This window comes from Nicotiana sylvestris, chromosome 11 (genome assembly GCF_000393655.2).
Source record: "Nicotiana sylvestris chromosome 11, ASM39365v2, whole genome shotgun sequence".
In the NCBI taxonomy this organism is placed as follows: Eukaryota; Viridiplantae; Streptophyta; class Magnoliopsida; order Solanales; family Solanaceae; genus Nicotiana; species Nicotiana sylvestris.
In genome coordinates, this window is record NC_091067.1 from 6,295,498 (window position 1) to 6,313,554 (window position 18,057).

At 36.8% G+C, this 18,057-nt stretch overlaps 1 protein-coding gene across 2 annotated transcripts; it reads left to right on the plus strand.

Moving 5' to 3' along the window:
* Nucleotides 1-15,030: 15,030 nt before the first annotated feature.
* On the plus strand, nt 15,031-17,664 carry LOC104215863 (small ribosomal subunit protein uS7-like). 2 transcript variants are annotated; one of them, XM_070162316.1, is made up of 5 exons: nt 15,031-15,131; nt 15,218-15,330; nt 16,380-16,651; nt 17,077-17,280; nt 17,400-17,664. In XM_070162316.1, the coding sequence occupies exons 2-5, from the start codon at nt 15,229-15,231 to the stop codon at nt 17,452-17,454; spliced, it is 633 nt and encodes a 210-aa protein (XP_070018417.1). In that variant the 5' UTR covers nt 15,031-15,131; nt 15,218-15,228; the 3' UTR covers nt 17,455-17,664. The 2 variants fall into 2 exon arrangements, with proteins under 2 accessions (XP_070018417.1, XP_070018416.1); XM_070162315.1 differs by having other exon boundaries at nt 15,041-15,131; nt 15,215-15,330.
* Nucleotides 17,665-18,057: the final 393 nt, after the last annotated feature.

Below are 18,057 nucleotides of genomic sequence, written 5' to 3' on the forward strand. Positions count from 1 at the left end.
AAGCGACCGTGCTAGAACCACGGAATTCGGAAATGCCTAACACCTTCTTCCGAATTAACAGAATTCCTTACTCAGGATTTCTGGTTCGCAGAATAATAAACAGAGTCATATTCTCCTCGATTCAGGGATTATAATTGGTGACTTGGGACGCCTTAAAATTCCCAGGTGGCGACTCTAAAACAAATAAACAAATCCCGTTTCAACTGTCCTTCAATTGGAGAAAACTCCCCACGCGCCCCGCGGGCGCGGCAAAAAGGAGGTGCGACAACAATGTAGAGCAATAAACAAGATTACAACTCAACTATGAACATACATACAACTTGGTTAGAAACTGATCCTTAGTGGAGTTGTCTTCTTATTCTTAACACACCAGTGACCTTGATGCAGGATGGATGATTTTTCTTCTTTTACAAAAATCACTGAATGCACAAAGAATGGTATGTCTTGCACCATGTTGTTTTATCACAATAGATAGTGATGTCAACTCTTAGTGTACTTCTTCCTAGTGAGCAGTGACTATTGCACTGTCTGCATAGCCACTTATGTGCAATTGCATTCCAGCTGGATAATGGACTTTGTACTTCTATTAGGACACACCAACGGACCAGGTCCTGGTTATGTTCCTCTTCTGTAGTAGTTGCCAGATGGTCACTTTCTTCTGCTACGTTCCAGCTGTCCACTTGTCCTATAGTTCTGTCAGAGAACCCCAAGGGAACAGGTCCCTGTTGTGTTTCTCTTTATATTGATTTCGTACAGTCACTGACTTGTTCTTTTGTCGGAGAACTCTAAGGGACCAACACATCGGGTCCATGTTGTGTTCCTCACTATGGTCGTTCATCTATTTGCTGATTTTCAGACTTTGAATAGTTCACATGAGATGTGTATCCTGCTGACAAGGTTCTCTATCTGATTCTTCACAACAAGTTTGTTAGATCATCAAAACATAAGAAACATAAGGTTAAGTAATTAAAAACCCATCAATTTCCCCTTTTTTGATGATGACAAACTTAGGCATGGAAAGCATTTGTTTAGATCAGAATTAATAATTAACCAGATGAGATGCCAGCAGTTCCCTCTTAATCTAAGATCTCCCTCCTCAGATTACAGGCATAGTACTCCCTCAACTTACCCCCGCGACGCCTCTCCTTTTCCCCCTTTTGGAATCATTAAAAAGAGCAACTACTATGTCGAAGAGCACAAATAGGTAATAAGCATAAAGAAGTTTAACACAGCCAGCTCGTGCCACATATATGCACACGACATGACAGAAAAGAGAAGCCAGAGGAACACAGTATTGTACAAGCAATGAAAGGGAAGCTGTTTCATTAATGTTTACATTGGACTGAGCAAATCAGGAGCAGTAATGGTTAAGTTCATCATGCCATCACAAAAAAAAGTAAAACAGCAACCACAGGATGTTTGAGCAAAAATAGCTGGACACAAATAGGATCCTAGGGGACACTAAGGGAAGGAGGCTTGGAGGAAGAGACAACAATGGTTCTGAAAACCACGTCCAGTATAGCATTTCCAGGCAGTTGTTCTTCAAGTAATTGAGCCCTAAGTCTCTCATTTTCATTTGACAGTCGTGTAACCTCCTTACTTACAAAATCAGGTCCGTTAGCTGCTTAACTGAGCTGAGTTTCCAGAATGACATTTCGAGCCCTCAACCTTCTTATTTCCTCAGAAGCTACATTTTGAGCATTAATCAGCTAAGAAATGGTTGAGATGCTTTCACCAACTCTTTCTATACATTCACATTCTTCTAGAGTGGTCTTAGAGAAGGGCTGCTTACGTGTGCCCACTCTAGGATTTCCTAAGGGGACCTTATAGAATTTGAACACTTGAGTTAGGAGAAAGCCATAAGGTAATCCATGATTTCCACCCTTAAAATTCGCCACCTTCTGCATATGATCAATCATGATGGTTGGCAAATTGATTGGAATAAACTCGTCAAGTGCTTCCATTAGGACCATGTCCGATCTTGTAGCAATAGAGCGTCTCTCAGAACGTGGTAAGAGCACTTTATTGACCAGTTCAAAGAGAAGTTGGTACTCAGGAAGCAGTACCTTCTTATGCACTTGTTCCTTCTGTTGAATAGCTTGTTCTTTCATGATGGCTCTCCGAAAGTTTACTTTACAAACACCCTTAACTGAGTTCATACCTTCACACAAAATTCTGAGAACCTTTCCCAATGTTGAAGCGTTGAGTACAATGTCTACTCCATTTACAAGCGCACAGATGTGATCCCCCTCAACAGTGAAAAGAGATGCATAAAAAGTTTGTACTGCACTTTCGTACACCAGAGACATTCTCTCTTCAAACAAGTGTTACCATTGTTGAAATTCCACAATCTCCAGAATTTGTCGTATCCCTATCATATCCGAAATTGCTAGATCAAATGTACGTCCCCACAACACTTTCTGAGTTCTTAATTTCTGCTGCCAAAGACCACCATCGTAGGTCATGGACCTTATTAGACCAGGTTCCTTCACATTTTCACTTTTTTGTTTGCTACACCCTTCAGCAGACTTTCCTTTCCAACTTTCTATCCCACATTATTATTTTCAGACACTGCTAGCTTAGTCTAACTTCGTTTAGACTTGCTGTTGTACTTTACAGATGACCCTTTCTGTTTCTCAACAGTTTCAGCGAATGCCTTTTCCATAGATTGTTGAGCTGTCACAGATTGTTGTACTGAGTTACTAGGTTCCTTGGAAGCATCTTTATCTACTTGATTTACTGACCCACTCTTGATGAAATCCTTTGGATTCGTTTTTTTCCTTTTTCTTGGCTTGACACTCCTCTTATTTTTCTGAAATGAGGATTCAGAGCTCTCTTGCTATAGTGACCTGATGGTGAGTGATTTGGAGGAAGACTCTAAGAGCTTGGAGTGAATGGGAGGTACAGGAGTAAGATTGCATAGAAGAGAAACAGGTTCATCAGAAGGCTTTTCTGGAATATCTCATGATCCAAGGACTCTAGGAGTTCTGTAGTTCTTGCATTTTCTAGAAGTGAAATCTCTTCCCCCTGATACTCAGACGAGAGATAAGCTTCTTCATTCATCAGGTTTTCAGCAGCTATAGCCATGATGTTGTGAGTTGTTTCTTTTTCAGATGACTCCTAAGAGTCACTAAGTCCAACATGGAGGAGTTTATATATTGGTCAGGATCATCCTCATGGGCTTCTGAAGCATGAGGAGTAAAACCTTCTATATGTTCTTTGAGGAGATCATAGGATTGATTGGACATAAGGTTCTCAAAATAATGGTATACAGGGTTTACCAGAAATGGGAAGACAGTAGGAGTGAAGAAGAAAACAGGAGTGGATAAAATGGTAAAAGGTGTGAAATAGTGACTCTCTGGGGTTGATTTCAAGGAAAGCAACGAAGTGGGAGCGGTGCTAGAAGTGGTAGACTAAGACAATTGTTCAATCGCCGTTAGATGAGCACTTGGTAGATGAGTAGATAAAGAAAGAGAGAGATGAAGAGAAAGTCCTAGCTATGCGACAAAGATGAAGGTTCATTACTTGTCGTGGGAGGGAAGAGAAGTTTTATTGGAAGAGGGGCTAATGATGAGTGGATAGGGAAACATGTTTTGAATAGTCCTAAAACAGCGGTAGGTTTGTGGGGAAGTGTTATCGTGCAGAGGAGATGAGAGGATTTGACGGACAAGACATAACACACAAACATTTGAAAAGTTGGATGATGTGGCAGCTGAATTACATAACATTTATGTTTTTTTGTTTAGAAACGGCATGCAAAATTAAGCACATTAATACTAACCTGAGATACAAGAACCTGATGCCAGAGCACTCTTTTGAACAAGGTTTTAGCAGCTCCCCTCTTGCAGCTCATAACTGTACCTTTAGCTTCTATGATCGTCATGCGTGTTTACCTACAACAGTATTGATGTGAGTTAAGCTTGGTCAGAAAACACTTTAGCTACTTTTACCTGAAAGTGGCTAACACAGACGACAGATGGAGAATCAGGTTCTTTATTAGATTCTTGTAACCTCGTCTTCACCTCGATTTATCGAAAATATTCTCTACTTGAGGCTTTGATGCAAATATCTGGAGTTTGATCTTCTATTTTGCAATGCTTTCCATAAATCGATCGCTTCTTCATATTGACCCTCAGAAGAGGATCTTACCCTTCAATGTGTTTGCAATTTCTCTCCGGCTGTTGATGAGGTCATTTCGTTTTGCTTCCTTGTCTCCCAGAAGATGAGGCATGAATCATCACATGCGTACTTTGGTTTTCCAATTTGAGATAGAAGTTGGTTGAAGAGAGAAATATGGAGGTTAATTTGATTTTCCCACACTTTATGTACTGTTTCTTGTGTAATGCCATGAGCTGCATCTTTACTTCTTCCTTCAGCTTCAATGGTAGAAAGTAGCGTACCAGGTTCTTTGTGAGGCATGGAGAATGATGTTGCATTGTCTTTAGCCAGTCTCCTTTATCTTGCTCACTTTATTATCCTCCTGATTTGAAGCCTCAGATATTTCCCAGAGATAGGATTGGTTCATCATATTAATCCTCACATTTTCTTTCTTGACAAGGGGGAGTGTCTTGTGGAATACCCCATGAGCATCTCCTGTTATTTAGTGCTTCCTTTGTTGGAGACCTTTTGACCTTGTTTAGTGGGTTGTTTCCCCAAAACATTCCTTTACTTGTCTTTTTGCATTTTTCTTCCCAAGCTGATCCTTCCTGTTGTCAGGAGCAAGGCATTTTCTTCCAATTGGCAGTTCCTGGCGAGTTTTAATTTAGGGAGGACCTGGTTCGACACCTGTTCTCAAGATGAGATTAGTGTTCATTCTTTTTGCTTAGAATTTTTGGTGATTCCATAGGCGATGAGCACTATCCATGCATCATTTTCCAGTTCCGTATTTTCCTACTCGAGTGCCAAAGGAACCTTTCTGCCTTTTCATTTACTGAGAATATACCCTTTACTTTCTTCAAAAGGATACATTCCCTTCCTGCAGGGCTTTCAGTGAAAAGCATTTCATGATGTTTTCAGCTGCGTGCTTTAGGCATTCACTGTCCGTAGTCCATCGCAGTCTGTTTGCTCTCACTGCTCCCTACACATGCACATCAAGGGTTAGATTTAGGAACCCAAACTAGTTTGGGTCCCTTGTTACTATAAAAGGGATGAATGAGGGATCTCCTAGTCAACGCAGGCAGTATCCGCTTTTTGCGTGTGGTACCTAGTTCTTTGCTAGTAGTCACTCTATCAATAAACGCTTCGTTCTTCTGAGCAGACTGAACCCTGGCCTGACAATTTTCTTTAAAATGCCCATTGTTTCTGCAGTGGGTACATAGCCAGTTATCAGATACAGTGACATACTTGTTGTGTGGGTTGTAGGGAGTTTTCTCCCTTTGGAACTCGATGCCCTGCTTGTTCCAACTATTGTTGAGATACATGGCAGTAACAGCATCTGAGGACCAGGTCCACTTCAAGGATTTCTCAAGATCATTTCTTACTTTCTCCAACTCAGTTTGGAGTTGTTGATTCCTCTCAAGTTCACTGCAGAGACTAGTTTTTACAGTAGTTAACTCTTTTTCCAGCAAGATGTGCGACTCACTGGCTACTTTCTTCCCTTTCACAAGACTTACATTCGTGTGTTCTCTATTAAGTCCCTCAATGGTTTCCTCTAGATCAACACATATCACTAGAAGGTCATCCTTTTCCTCTTCATTAGAGGAAATTTTTTCTTCTAAAGTGTGTTTCTTATTGCTAAGACCTTCTATTATTTCTTTTAGATCAACAACTACTACCATCGTATCGTCTCTCTCATTTTTCACACTAGTTATTTTTTCGTTTAGGGCCTCCTTCTCTAGTTCAAGATTAGTTATGGTCTCATCTAAGTCCACTACACATCCCACTAGATCATCTCTAGATTGTTTAACCTCTCCTAGTTCTATGGTCAGGGTCTCCTTATCATTTACAAGGTTGTAATAAGAATCAATTAAGACATTTGATAAAGACTTTAGTTTCTTAGAAGAATAGGATTTCAGATTTCTCTAAACATCCCTGAAGTTTACCTCATCATCTTCATCTTCTTCATCATCATTATCTGACTGAGCCATCAACGCGAATAGTGAATCGTACTTCGTTGCTTCAGTTTCCACTACTATCATGGGACTATTTTATGCATCTGATTCCCTTTTGGATTCACTTGAGGAATCTCCCCAAGCAGCAAGAGCCTGCTTAACGATAATGTCTGCAGCACTTTTTTGATTGAATCTTTTCTCTGGAACCAGGTTTCTTTTTCCTGCTTTGTCAGGATTTTGCTTGTATTGCTCCTATTTCGCGAGTGGGCAGTCTTTGATGAAATGCCTTGACTTTCCACATCCGTGACAGAGATCGTTGTTCCTTGTTTTACTTGAACTGCCCCACTTTGGTATGCCACCATTTCTTCGAGCCATTTTTTGAAATCTCTTAGTAAGATAGGCCATGTCACTATCTTCATCGCTTAAATCACTCATTTCAGTTTTAAGCACCAGGTTCTTTTCCTTCTTAGGCTCTCTTCTTTCACTGTCTTTCTTTCTTTTCATCTCGTAAGTTTTCAGATTACCAATCAACTCATCCATGGTCAGAGTCTATAGATCTTTAGCTTCAGTGATGGCATTTACCTTGCTTTCCCAAGATCCAGGTATAACACTGAGAATTTTCCTTACAAGCTTGTTTCTGGGATGACATCTCCAAGTGAGTGAAGTTCATTTATGATGGAGGTGAATCTGATGTGCATATCTTGTATGGACTCATCATCCTTCATCCTGAAGAGCTCGTATTCAGTGGTGAGCATGTCGATCTTGGATTGTTTGACTTGAGTGGTTCCTTTATGTGCAGTTTGTAAGGCTTCCCATATTTTTTTGGCAGTATCACAAGCTGATACGCTGTTGTACTCATCAGGTCTTATGCCACACATCAAGATTTTCTTGGCACGATAGTTCTTTTCTACAGCTTTTCTGTCAATGTCGTTGTACTCTCTTCTCCCTTTGGGCACCAATAGTCCTGTTTCTTCAAGTTTTTTCATGGGAACATGTGGACCATCACAAATGATGTCCCACAGCTCTGAATTCTGCCATAATAAAATCATGCATCCTGGTCTTCCACCATTTATAGTATCGACCATTGAATCTGGGAGGTCTATAGGTTGATTGTCCTTCTTCAAAGCTTGGTGGAGCATCCATTGAGGATTCCTCCTAGGTGTTAGCCTGATAGGAGAAATATGCTATGATATCAATTGATAGCTTATATGAGTCCACCAAACTATAGAGTACATGTTCCTCTATGTGATAATACGTAGAATGTAGCAACTACTGAATGTAAAGAAGGCCAGAGATTTTCTATGTGGAAAAATCCCACACAAGGGGATAAAAAAACCACGACCTACACCTGTAGGCTTTAAACTCAACTAACTTGTAATGTACTTATTACAAGCCACTTTACAATACTCCCTATTGCAAATGATTTAAACTAACTTGTGATGCACTACCACAAGCCACTCTATAACTCGCCATGTTACAGAGGATTTAACTTATGACTATTCCTAATCACAACATAAACTTCTAAAGTTTACGAATTTGGTTTGTTCCTAAGACAACGCTTCTAAGAAAGCAAATTAGGAACTACAATGCAGAACAATAAACAATATTACAACTCAACTATGGACATACATAAAACTTGGTTAGAAACTGATCCTTAGTGGAGTTGTCTTCTTGTTCTTGACAAACCAGTGACCTTGATGCAGGATGAATGCTTTTTCTTCTTTTACAAAAATCACTGAATGCACAAAGAATGGTGTGTCTTGCACCAGGTCATTTTATCACAAAAGATATCACAATAGATAGTGATGTCAACTCTTGGTGTACTTCTTCCCAGTGAGAAGTGATTACTGCACTGTCTGCATAGCCACTTCTGGGCAGTTGCTTTCCAGCTGGATAATGGACTTTGTACTTCTGTCAGGACACACCAATGGATCAGGTCCTGGTTGTGTTCCTCTTCTGTAATAGTTTCCAGATGGTCACTTTCTTCTGCTATGTTCTAGCTGTGCACTTGTCCTGTACTTCTATCAGAAAACCCCAAGGGAGCAGGTCCTTATTGTGTTTCTCTTTATATTGATTTCATAGTCACTTACTTGTTCTTTTGTCGGAGAACTCTAAGGGACCAACGCATCAGGTCCCTATTGTGTTCCTCCCTGTGGTTATTTATCCATTTGCTGATTTTCAGACTTTGAACAGTTCACATGAGATATGTATCCTGCTGACAAGGTTCTATATCTGATTCTTTACAACAAGTTTGTCAGATCATCAAAATATAAGAAGCATAAGGTTAAGTCATTAAAAACCCATCAGTAAGCCAACTAACAAACAATATAACTCAACATAAATTATAAAAAATAAAGAATAGATAACTGAACATTTATAATTACCCAATACCTGGTAGTACGACTCATGAGCTTCTAAGACTTGAAATTTATAAAGTTGCTACAAATAAATATACGCTCTATTTGAATGATACATAAACAAAATAGTAAAATCTAAACTACCAAGGATAAGAGGCGGTTATACCGGGAATGCACGAACATCTTCTGCATCAACACCTGACATCACTAGCAGCTCCGCTCCAGAAATCTGTACACATCGTACAGAAGTGTAGTATCAGTACAACCGACCCCATGTATTGATAAGTATTTTTCTAACCTCGTCGAAGTAGTAACGAGGCTTTTAGTTAAAAGATGTTTATTGTTGTAACATGTACATTAGATTAATAGTAAAAGCAGTTCAAAGCATAAAAGATAAAAGTACCATATATAACTATGCGAGACATTCAACAATTACTAAAAGGAATCACAGTAGAAGATTTACAGTCTTTCCTAGTATGATAAGTATATCCAAGATATCAAGTCAAACGGCATGGTAACACCCTCCGTGCTTCTATCTCTACCTCACCATATATAAAATGATTTTTGTGACAAACCATTTAGTACGGCAACACCCTTCGTGCGTTCAACTCATCCTCCCAAATGTACGAGTAACAGAACCAACCAAATGACATAAATATTGATAACAAGAATTATAAAGTAGGAAATACGCAAGTAAAAACAACGAACAAGGATACACATGTGGGCGGAGTAAAAGACTAAGCGGAAAGCACGTGAATAATAACAACAATTGGAAAACAAGGAATATCAACTTCAATTAACTAGCATACTGGAGGCCCACGTACAAATATAACAAATAAGAAGGAAACACACAATCTTTACAAATTGATAAATAGGAGCATAAATGGCTAGCATGGTGGAAGGCTTATACTAAAGTACAACAGAATAGATACGACGTGAGCATAATTATAAAAGCAAGAAATAAACATGGTATTTACAAGTTAAGCGAGTAAAAGGTATGAGCAACACAACAAAAATTGAGATATAGATCAATGACAGGACAACAACAACAGCTCACATCAGATCTATAACAATAACAGTTCAAGGTAAAGACATGAATGTATACACGGAAGACTAATATCAAACATAATGCATGTCCCTCATCCTCGTCTGCACGGAAACACCCATCGTGCCATGACCTTACGATAACATACAAGCATAACAATATAAATGAAATGGCACGACATCACCCTTCGTGCTTTTACTCTCAAATGATATGGCACGGCATCACTCTTCGTGATTTTATTCTCAAATGATATGGCATGACATCACCCTTCATACTTTTACTCTCAATAATGTGGCACGCCATCACCCTTCGTGCTTTACACTCTTCCTCATGTGATAATGTATATAAAATGGCACGACATCACCCTTCGTGCTTTACACTCTTCCTCACATGATAATATATAATAAATGGCACGGCATCACCCTTCGTGCTTTACACTCTTCCTCACATGATAATATATACAAAATGGCACGGCATCACCCTTCGTGCTTTACACTCTTCCTTACCCAGCATATGAATATCAATAAAATGACAAGGCCGGAAGTATGAATAACATCGAGGAAAGTGTTTTAACGGATATTCCAAACTAATTCCAAATCAAAACTTTCCAAGCCAACAATGATTCAACAACCTTTAAGAACTGTATTATTCAAATACTTTCACAAATCTCGCAAATGATCCATTACACAAGTATAGAGTCTAGTATTTCAAGAATATCGGTCGTAGTAATGTAATAGTGATTTCACATAGAGATGACCGAATTAGACACATCAATGTATTCTCAGCATTTCCATCAAGTTTGATCAAGTTATAATAAGCTAAGTCTTGATTTCTATCATCTAATATTATGTTCTTAGCATTTAAGAGTCAAGTAAGGCATGAAACTGGAAGGTCACGAAGTTTTACAAACACAAATGTAACATAATATACCCCGAGCATAATTAACCACGTCACACACATATACGCTCGTCACCTCATATATGTATCACCCCCGCATGTAGCAAACAATGTCAACTAGGAGGAAAAATTTTCTCAACAAAGTTAGGCAAGACACTTACCTCGAACAAGCCAATTACAATACCGAGCAAGCCAAGCGATGCTCCAAAAATATCATCACGCGCGTAGTGACATTTGAACGGCTCAAAACTATCCAAAAGCATCTCAAACACATCAAATAAACCCCAAGGAAATAATTTCAAATGATAAAGATCGAATCCTAAATCAAATCCCAAATCCGGCCAAAAATCACACTTGGGACCACGCATCGGAACCCGACAAAACTCATAAAATCCTACAATCCATTTAATTACGAGTCCAACCATACTAGTTTCACTCAATTCTGACCTCAAATCGATGTTCAAAACTCAAAAATTTATATTATGAAACTTTAGGCCAAAACCCCAAATTTCCTCTTTAAAATTTATCAACCAAAAGCTAAAATCGATGATAGATTCATGGAGTATAACTAAAATCGAGTAGAGAACAATTACCCCAATTCATAAAGTAAAAATTGCCCAATTCCGAGCTCCCCAACTCAAAATATGTTAAGTGAACAAAACCTTCGTTTTAACATTGTTCTGCCTCGTTTCTTGAGCCAAATGATCTCGAAACTCGCTTTTGATAACTCCATTGGATTCCTTGTGAAATTCTAGTCAAGTTAGGATCTTGAATCACTCCATTTGACCTTATATTGAAGGAGATATGTTGGTTTCAATAGTTGGAAATAGAGCAGATTTTTAAATACAAAGTCAGTGGCAAATTCGTAATTAATCTGGCAACCCAATTCTTAGTAAAATGACCATAAACTCCTTATACGATATCCAAATTCGACGATTCTTTTTGCTATAGTTCTATAGTTACGATAAGGATCTAATGTTTCAATAAAAACAGAAATTGAAGCTCATTTGATTAATGTAGTACCATTTATGTTTGAAAAAACAACGTCGAAACATTAAAAAAAACGAGCGCAACACAACTCAAATATATCCGAAACCCACCCGAACCCCTCGGGACCACGTCCAAACATACCAAAAAGTCCCATATCATAACACGGACTTACTCAAGGCCTCACAACACACATAACAACATCGAAACGACGAATCACACTTCAATCCAAAAATCAATGAACTTAAAACTTCAAACTTACACAACCGATGCCGAAACCTATCAAATCACGTCCGATTGACCTTAAATTTTTCACACAAGTCATATTTGACATTACGGGTGCTCCAACTTCGTAACTAAAATCCGACTCTGATATCAAAAAGTCCAATCTCGGTCAACTCTCTTCAAATTTAAAGCTCCCTAGTTGAGAATCATTCTTCCAAGTTTGTCGTGAATAACCTGAAAATCAAAACTAACGATTCACATAAGTCAAAATACATCATACGGAGCTACTCACGATTATAAACAACCGTAGTGTCGTTACAATTAGATAGGATCAGAAAAAACGGTGAAATCAAGGGCGTGAAGAGGTAGATGAACCAAAGGACCAAGAAATTGGATATATAATAGTTTATGGTTCCGATTCAAGAAACGCCGAAAATCAAGAACCTCAAGTTGACATGGAAGATCTTACAAAAATGATGCAAAAACTTGTGATGTACCTTTTCTTATTTTTTATTATTGTTGTAAACTTTTAATTTGCAAGTTCAAAAATAAGAAAATCAAAATAAAACTTGTAAATTAATTTGAAGTATTATTATGCAATGAAAATATGAAATGAATGCATCTGAAGTTTGATCCTTATATATTGGTCTTATTAAATAATTGTATGTAGCCACTTAATTTCAATTTTCAAATTTTAAAATTCAAATTTCAAATTTAATAAATTTAAAAGTTTAATTTTATGTCTTAAAATACTTATTTTATTATTTAAAAGTTTGCAAACACTTAAGTATCAATTACATTGAATAAAAAAACATAATAAACCAAAATATATATATAAACTCGGCTCGGTTCGAACCGGATAAGCTCAAACATGGATGGGCCCAATAGATTCTGAATTTTCCCAATCGATTACTAGCCCGAAACACCATCCCACTAACCAGCCAGACCCACTGTCCGTTCGTGCTATTTTTTTCGTGACCAACTCGGTCCAACCTGTCCGATAAACACATATAACATGAATTGTATGATAATTGTATTATAATTGTATTTGAATTGTATCAAATACATCAATGCCTAAAAATATAATTGTACTAACTTGTACCTATCACATTAATACCGAGAAGCATACCTGATATAATACTAATAAATTAATATACAATTATCATATATTTGTGATACAAACTATGAAATTGGTCACGAACTTACCAGTATTTTAAAAGGCGTGGGCGTAAGGCGAAATATTTTACATATGCCTCAGCGGGGCTTACATGGAGCGTAAGCCCCATAGGTTTTTAATTTTTAATATTTTATAAAATAAAATAATTATAGTAACTATTTATAAACAAGTATATATATATATATGTATGTATGCTCCATCCCCATGAAAACTATTCAAAACAATCTATTATACGCTACTTAGAAGCACAAGTAACTTGAGTCGAAAAGAATAAAGATTTCTACATGGAGGAACAAAAAGGATGACTAATTTACTTGCAATTTGAACTTTGAACTTCTTGCTATGAAGGAGAATGGAGTTCTCTTTGTATTTGTAAAAAAAAAAATTGAATATTTATTGCTTTTGGGAGATATTAGCAGACTAACAAACAAAATAAAAAATTAGAAAAGACCATGAATTAGGACTCAATCAATTAAAAAGGTCTTGACTTTTAAATTTAATACATTTCAGTTTCTTTTTAAAACTTTTGAGAATTTGGGCATTATATAAAGGATTTATCCAATAAATTTTGTTTTAATTTTGAGAAAGTCTTTGAGGCTTACGCCTCACTAAAAAAACGCACCTCAAACACTCGGGCGTACGCCCCGATTGTTGGGCGTACACTCTTGAGACTTTCTTCCCACACCATCGCCTCAGGATGTTTTTTGGTGCGCCTCGCCCTAGGGCTTGCCCCTGGGCTCGGCCTGAAAACGCCTTTTAAAATACTGGAACTTACAACTGATCGTAATAATATACAATTATCATACATTTATAGTACAATTCTTGCAATAGTTATGATACAAATACAATTATAATACAATCGCAATGCATTTCTGAAATTTTTTGATACAATTATGATCTTAATCTTCTTCAAGTTTTAATCACTACACTAAAAATTGTAATATAACATCATATTATAATTGTATTAATATTGTATCAAGTATTGTTTTTGGTATTGATGTATCATATCCAAGTCACATACAATTTTGATACAATTGTTATATAATTCTAAAACAAACCTGATACAATTATCATATAATTTAAATTTTTTTGGATCCATTTGAATTCTGTTAATGTATAAAATATAAATCAAGTGGACCACTTCAACAGAAAATAAATGCTAGGATAAAAGGAATAATCCATCATCTTACAATTACTTTAGAGGACTTAGACTTTTAGAAAGCTGAAGCAATAAACAAGTTTGCAATTGTGAGATACTATGATTATTTGGTATAAAGCTATAGGCTGTACTTTTGGTAAATAGTACACGTTTTAAGACTTTTTGAAGGAAAAAAATTATGATTATAGAGGATAATTAAGCTGAATGATATGGAGAATTGGGGGGGGGGGGTACAGTTTAATCCTTTAATTTAAATATATAATAAATATACATTTATAGTACAATTCTTGCAATAATTATGATACAAATACAATTATAATACAATCGCAATGCATTTCTGAAAAATTCTGATACAATTATGATCTTAATCTTCTTCAAGTTTTAATCACTACACTAAAAATTGTAATATAACATCATATTATAATTGTATTAATATTGTATCAAGTATTGTTTTTGGTATTGATGTATCATATACAAGTCACATACAATTCTGATACAATTGTTATATAATTCTAAAACAAACATGATACAATTATCATATAATTTAAATTTTTTACCTACCAGTGAAGAGCATCTGCAAATGGAAGTTCACACCCATAAGATTTTAGTGAAGAGATAGCAATTTGGGAAGATTTCTATAAAAAAAATCATATAAAGCAAGAATGTAGAGTTGAACGAGTTATATAAGAAGAGGGATGCATTTGAATTTTGTTAATGTATAAAATATAAATCAAGTGGACCACTTCAACAGAAAATAAATGCTAGGATAAAAGGAATAATTCATCATCTTACAATTACTTTAGAGGATTTAGACTTTTAGAAAGCTGAAGCTGAATGATGCGGAGAATTGGGTGGGTGGGTGGGGGTTACAGTTTAATCTTTAAATTTAAGAAATCTTTCTTTTATCATGATTTTGTATACAAATAGTAAATATAAATACACAATGTAATTTTTAAGGAATATAAAGAAAAGTGCTAAATAGATTTCTAATATGGAATAGTATAGCTAGGTAAAATTCCATAAAAAATCGACTTGCAGTAATTGGATTTGGGCTGGACGACAAAGTCGGATCCAAGACATAGCAGAGTAGAAAGCCCAATATATATTGGGCCGAACTATCACATTACAGCCTTGCCCCCTTCCCCGAAACCCTACTATAAAGTTTCTAGGGCTTTAACACATTCCACTCTCTGATACAACAGCAGCAGGAAAGACTCCTCCCGTAAGGCGTAAGGTGAGCGGCTCCCTCCTTCTATCTGTATATACAAACACAAAAATACTGCGAAATGCATTGTTCTAACTGTTAAATTTGTGCAGCAGGTGAAGAAAAAATGGACGCAGGTGTAGTAGCCGCCCCAGTAGACGTAACCGCAGAGAATAAGATTCACAGCGATGTTATGCTTTTCAATCGCTGGACCTACGACGATGTCCAGGTACCTAAATAAAGCTCATTTTCCTCACAGCGACATGTCTATATCTGCTAATAACTCTTTCCTTTGCACGTTTTATTTCATTGTATTTGCACAGGGAAAATTACAGCTTGTAGCACCTGAATATCTAAATTTTGAAATTTGAAAAGTCACCTAGATCCAAGCTGAATGTACTTTTTGTCTTCTTATCATACACGGAAAATTGCTGCTTATAGAGCTTGAGTACCAAAACTTTGAAATTTGAAGAATAAACTAATCTAGCTTGATAATTTGTTACATTGACTTTCCATAAACGGAAAACAGAAAACTGATTTTTCAACTTATAGGGCCAGGATAAAAAAAGACTTGCAGTAGGATAGTAATCTCCCAGATGCAGCAACAAACAACTAGACTTGAATCCCAAGCAAGTTGGGCTGGCTATATGAACTCTCGCTATCTAAGTTGCTCCACATTTTATATCTAGCAGGACTAAGAGATTCCTAAGGATCATTGGACTTATAGTGAACTTACTAACATGACTAAGACTTGACTTTAGCAAATTGGTATCTTCTAATAGATTTTATCTTCCACTGCCATATTTTCACTAGTTTGCATTGAATCCAAGAGATTATAGGACTTTTGAGACTACTTCTATGTGATTTTAAGTTTACATGTTCCTTTTAGAATGTTGCACTCCTATAGACTGGGGCCAGATAGCCAAATAAGCTAATTCGGTGGGGAGAGGTATTAGGAGGGCAAATATTATGGGCTATATTTTTTAGCTGGTTATTCCCTGAAATAGAAGGAAAAGCTGTTGCTACTCAGTAAAAGTGTAATTCTTTCTCAATAACATTCTGGAGTGGAGAACATTGGGTTTAATGCAGACTCTGGAGAGAGCTAGAGAGGGTGAGAAAATTAAGTGGGCTAACTAAATACTAAGGTGATTGTTACTTCTGTTTCTGCCTTTTTTAATTGAGTATTATTCTTAAGTTCCTCTATTAGTGAGGCTGAAACTTATCTTAAATGCAATTTGAAAGATTTTTCCTTAACTATGATCTCACTTTTTGGTGAAGATCAATGACATCTCTGTTGAGGATTACATCACAGCAACTGCTTCCAAGCATCCAGTTTATATGCCACACACAGCTGGTAGATACCAGGCTAAGCGTTTCAGGAAGGCCCAGTGCCCAATTGTTGAGAGGCTCACCAACTCTCTTATGATGCATGGACGGAACAACGGAAAGAAGCTAATGGCTGTCCGCATCATCAAACATGCCATGGAGATCATTCATTTGTTGACTGATCAGAACCCAATTCAAGTCATTGTTGATGCCGTCATTAACAGGTGCACACTGATGATTGGCGCTTAATTCATTCACATATTCTTCAATCTTTTATTTTTGTTTTATTTTTAATGGGGTTAACAGTGGGCCCATTGTCAAATGCTTGAGTATTTTCAGATATTGGTTTGGCCGTTCTATATTTACAAATACTGACATTTGAGTATCCCAAATGCTGCTGGATGATTTTAAACACTAGTTTGAGGAGTATCTCAAATAAAATAATGAATTTACTCACAAATCTTCAACTTTCTTAAACATCTTTTCTAGGTGTAGTTCATGTCTTAAATACAACTTCAACTTTCGAATACTCTTTTTCAACTTCAACTTCAAATATTTTTTTTTCCAACTTCAACCAAATATTGTTCAAATACCCTACTGATACATCTGTCTCACTGATAGCTTTGTCTTCTCCATTTGATCATATTAGTGGGCCAAGGGAAGATGCAACTCGTATTGGTTCAGCTGGTGTTGTGAGGCGTCAGGCTGTTGATATTTCTCCACTTCGCCGTGTTAACCAGGCAATTTATTTGCTGACAACTGGTGCACGTGAGAGTGCTTTCAGGAACATCAAGACCATAGCTGAGTGCCTTGCAGATGAACTCATCAATGCTGCCAAGGGTTCTTCAAATAGGTAAAAAGGCTTGAGATTTTGAGTGTATACTTGATTGGTTCAGCTTTCTTTCCAACTCAGTTTCTTTGGATATGTACGACTTTATTACTTACTCCTGTGAATGATTTTTGTTTCTGCAGCTATGCCATTAAGAAGAAGGATGAGATTGAAAGAGTTGCCAAGGCCAATCGTTGAGAGGTTGACATCGGAACAGAATTTACAAGGCAGTTTTGGGTTATGCTGTTTTCTCATTTCTGTTTTCGTTTAGCACTATAGTCTCATGGAAATGAAAGTGGATCTGAGTAGCACCACAGCTATTGCATGTGGATTTTAATTTCTTAAGAGTTTTTTGCTTGTTGAAACTTGATATGCTTGGTATTGTTATAGATGTTACAATTTGAATTCCTTGGGGATCTGATTAGCAGCACCTACTATTTCTTGTGGATTTTAATTTCTCAGTATTCTCTTCTTTTAGGTAAACAGTGAAGACATGTCCAGTAGCATGTGCATTTTAATTTGGTGATAACTATCCTCAGTAACCATTTGGTCATTTCTTAAGCATCTGCGTGCTATTGTTGTATGGATGCTCTTAGATGTACTCGTTGGTCCCAATAATTATGTGGCTGAGAAATTGATTAAAGAAATTAGGGATAATTGTAGAGACTTTTGAGGTTTTGCTTCATAACGTTAACTTTACCTTTTTTATAATACTAGTTTTAGGATACGCCTGCACCCTATAACAATGTGTATATCTTTTTTTAAAAAATAAGATCTTAAAAATAAAGATTAAACAAAACA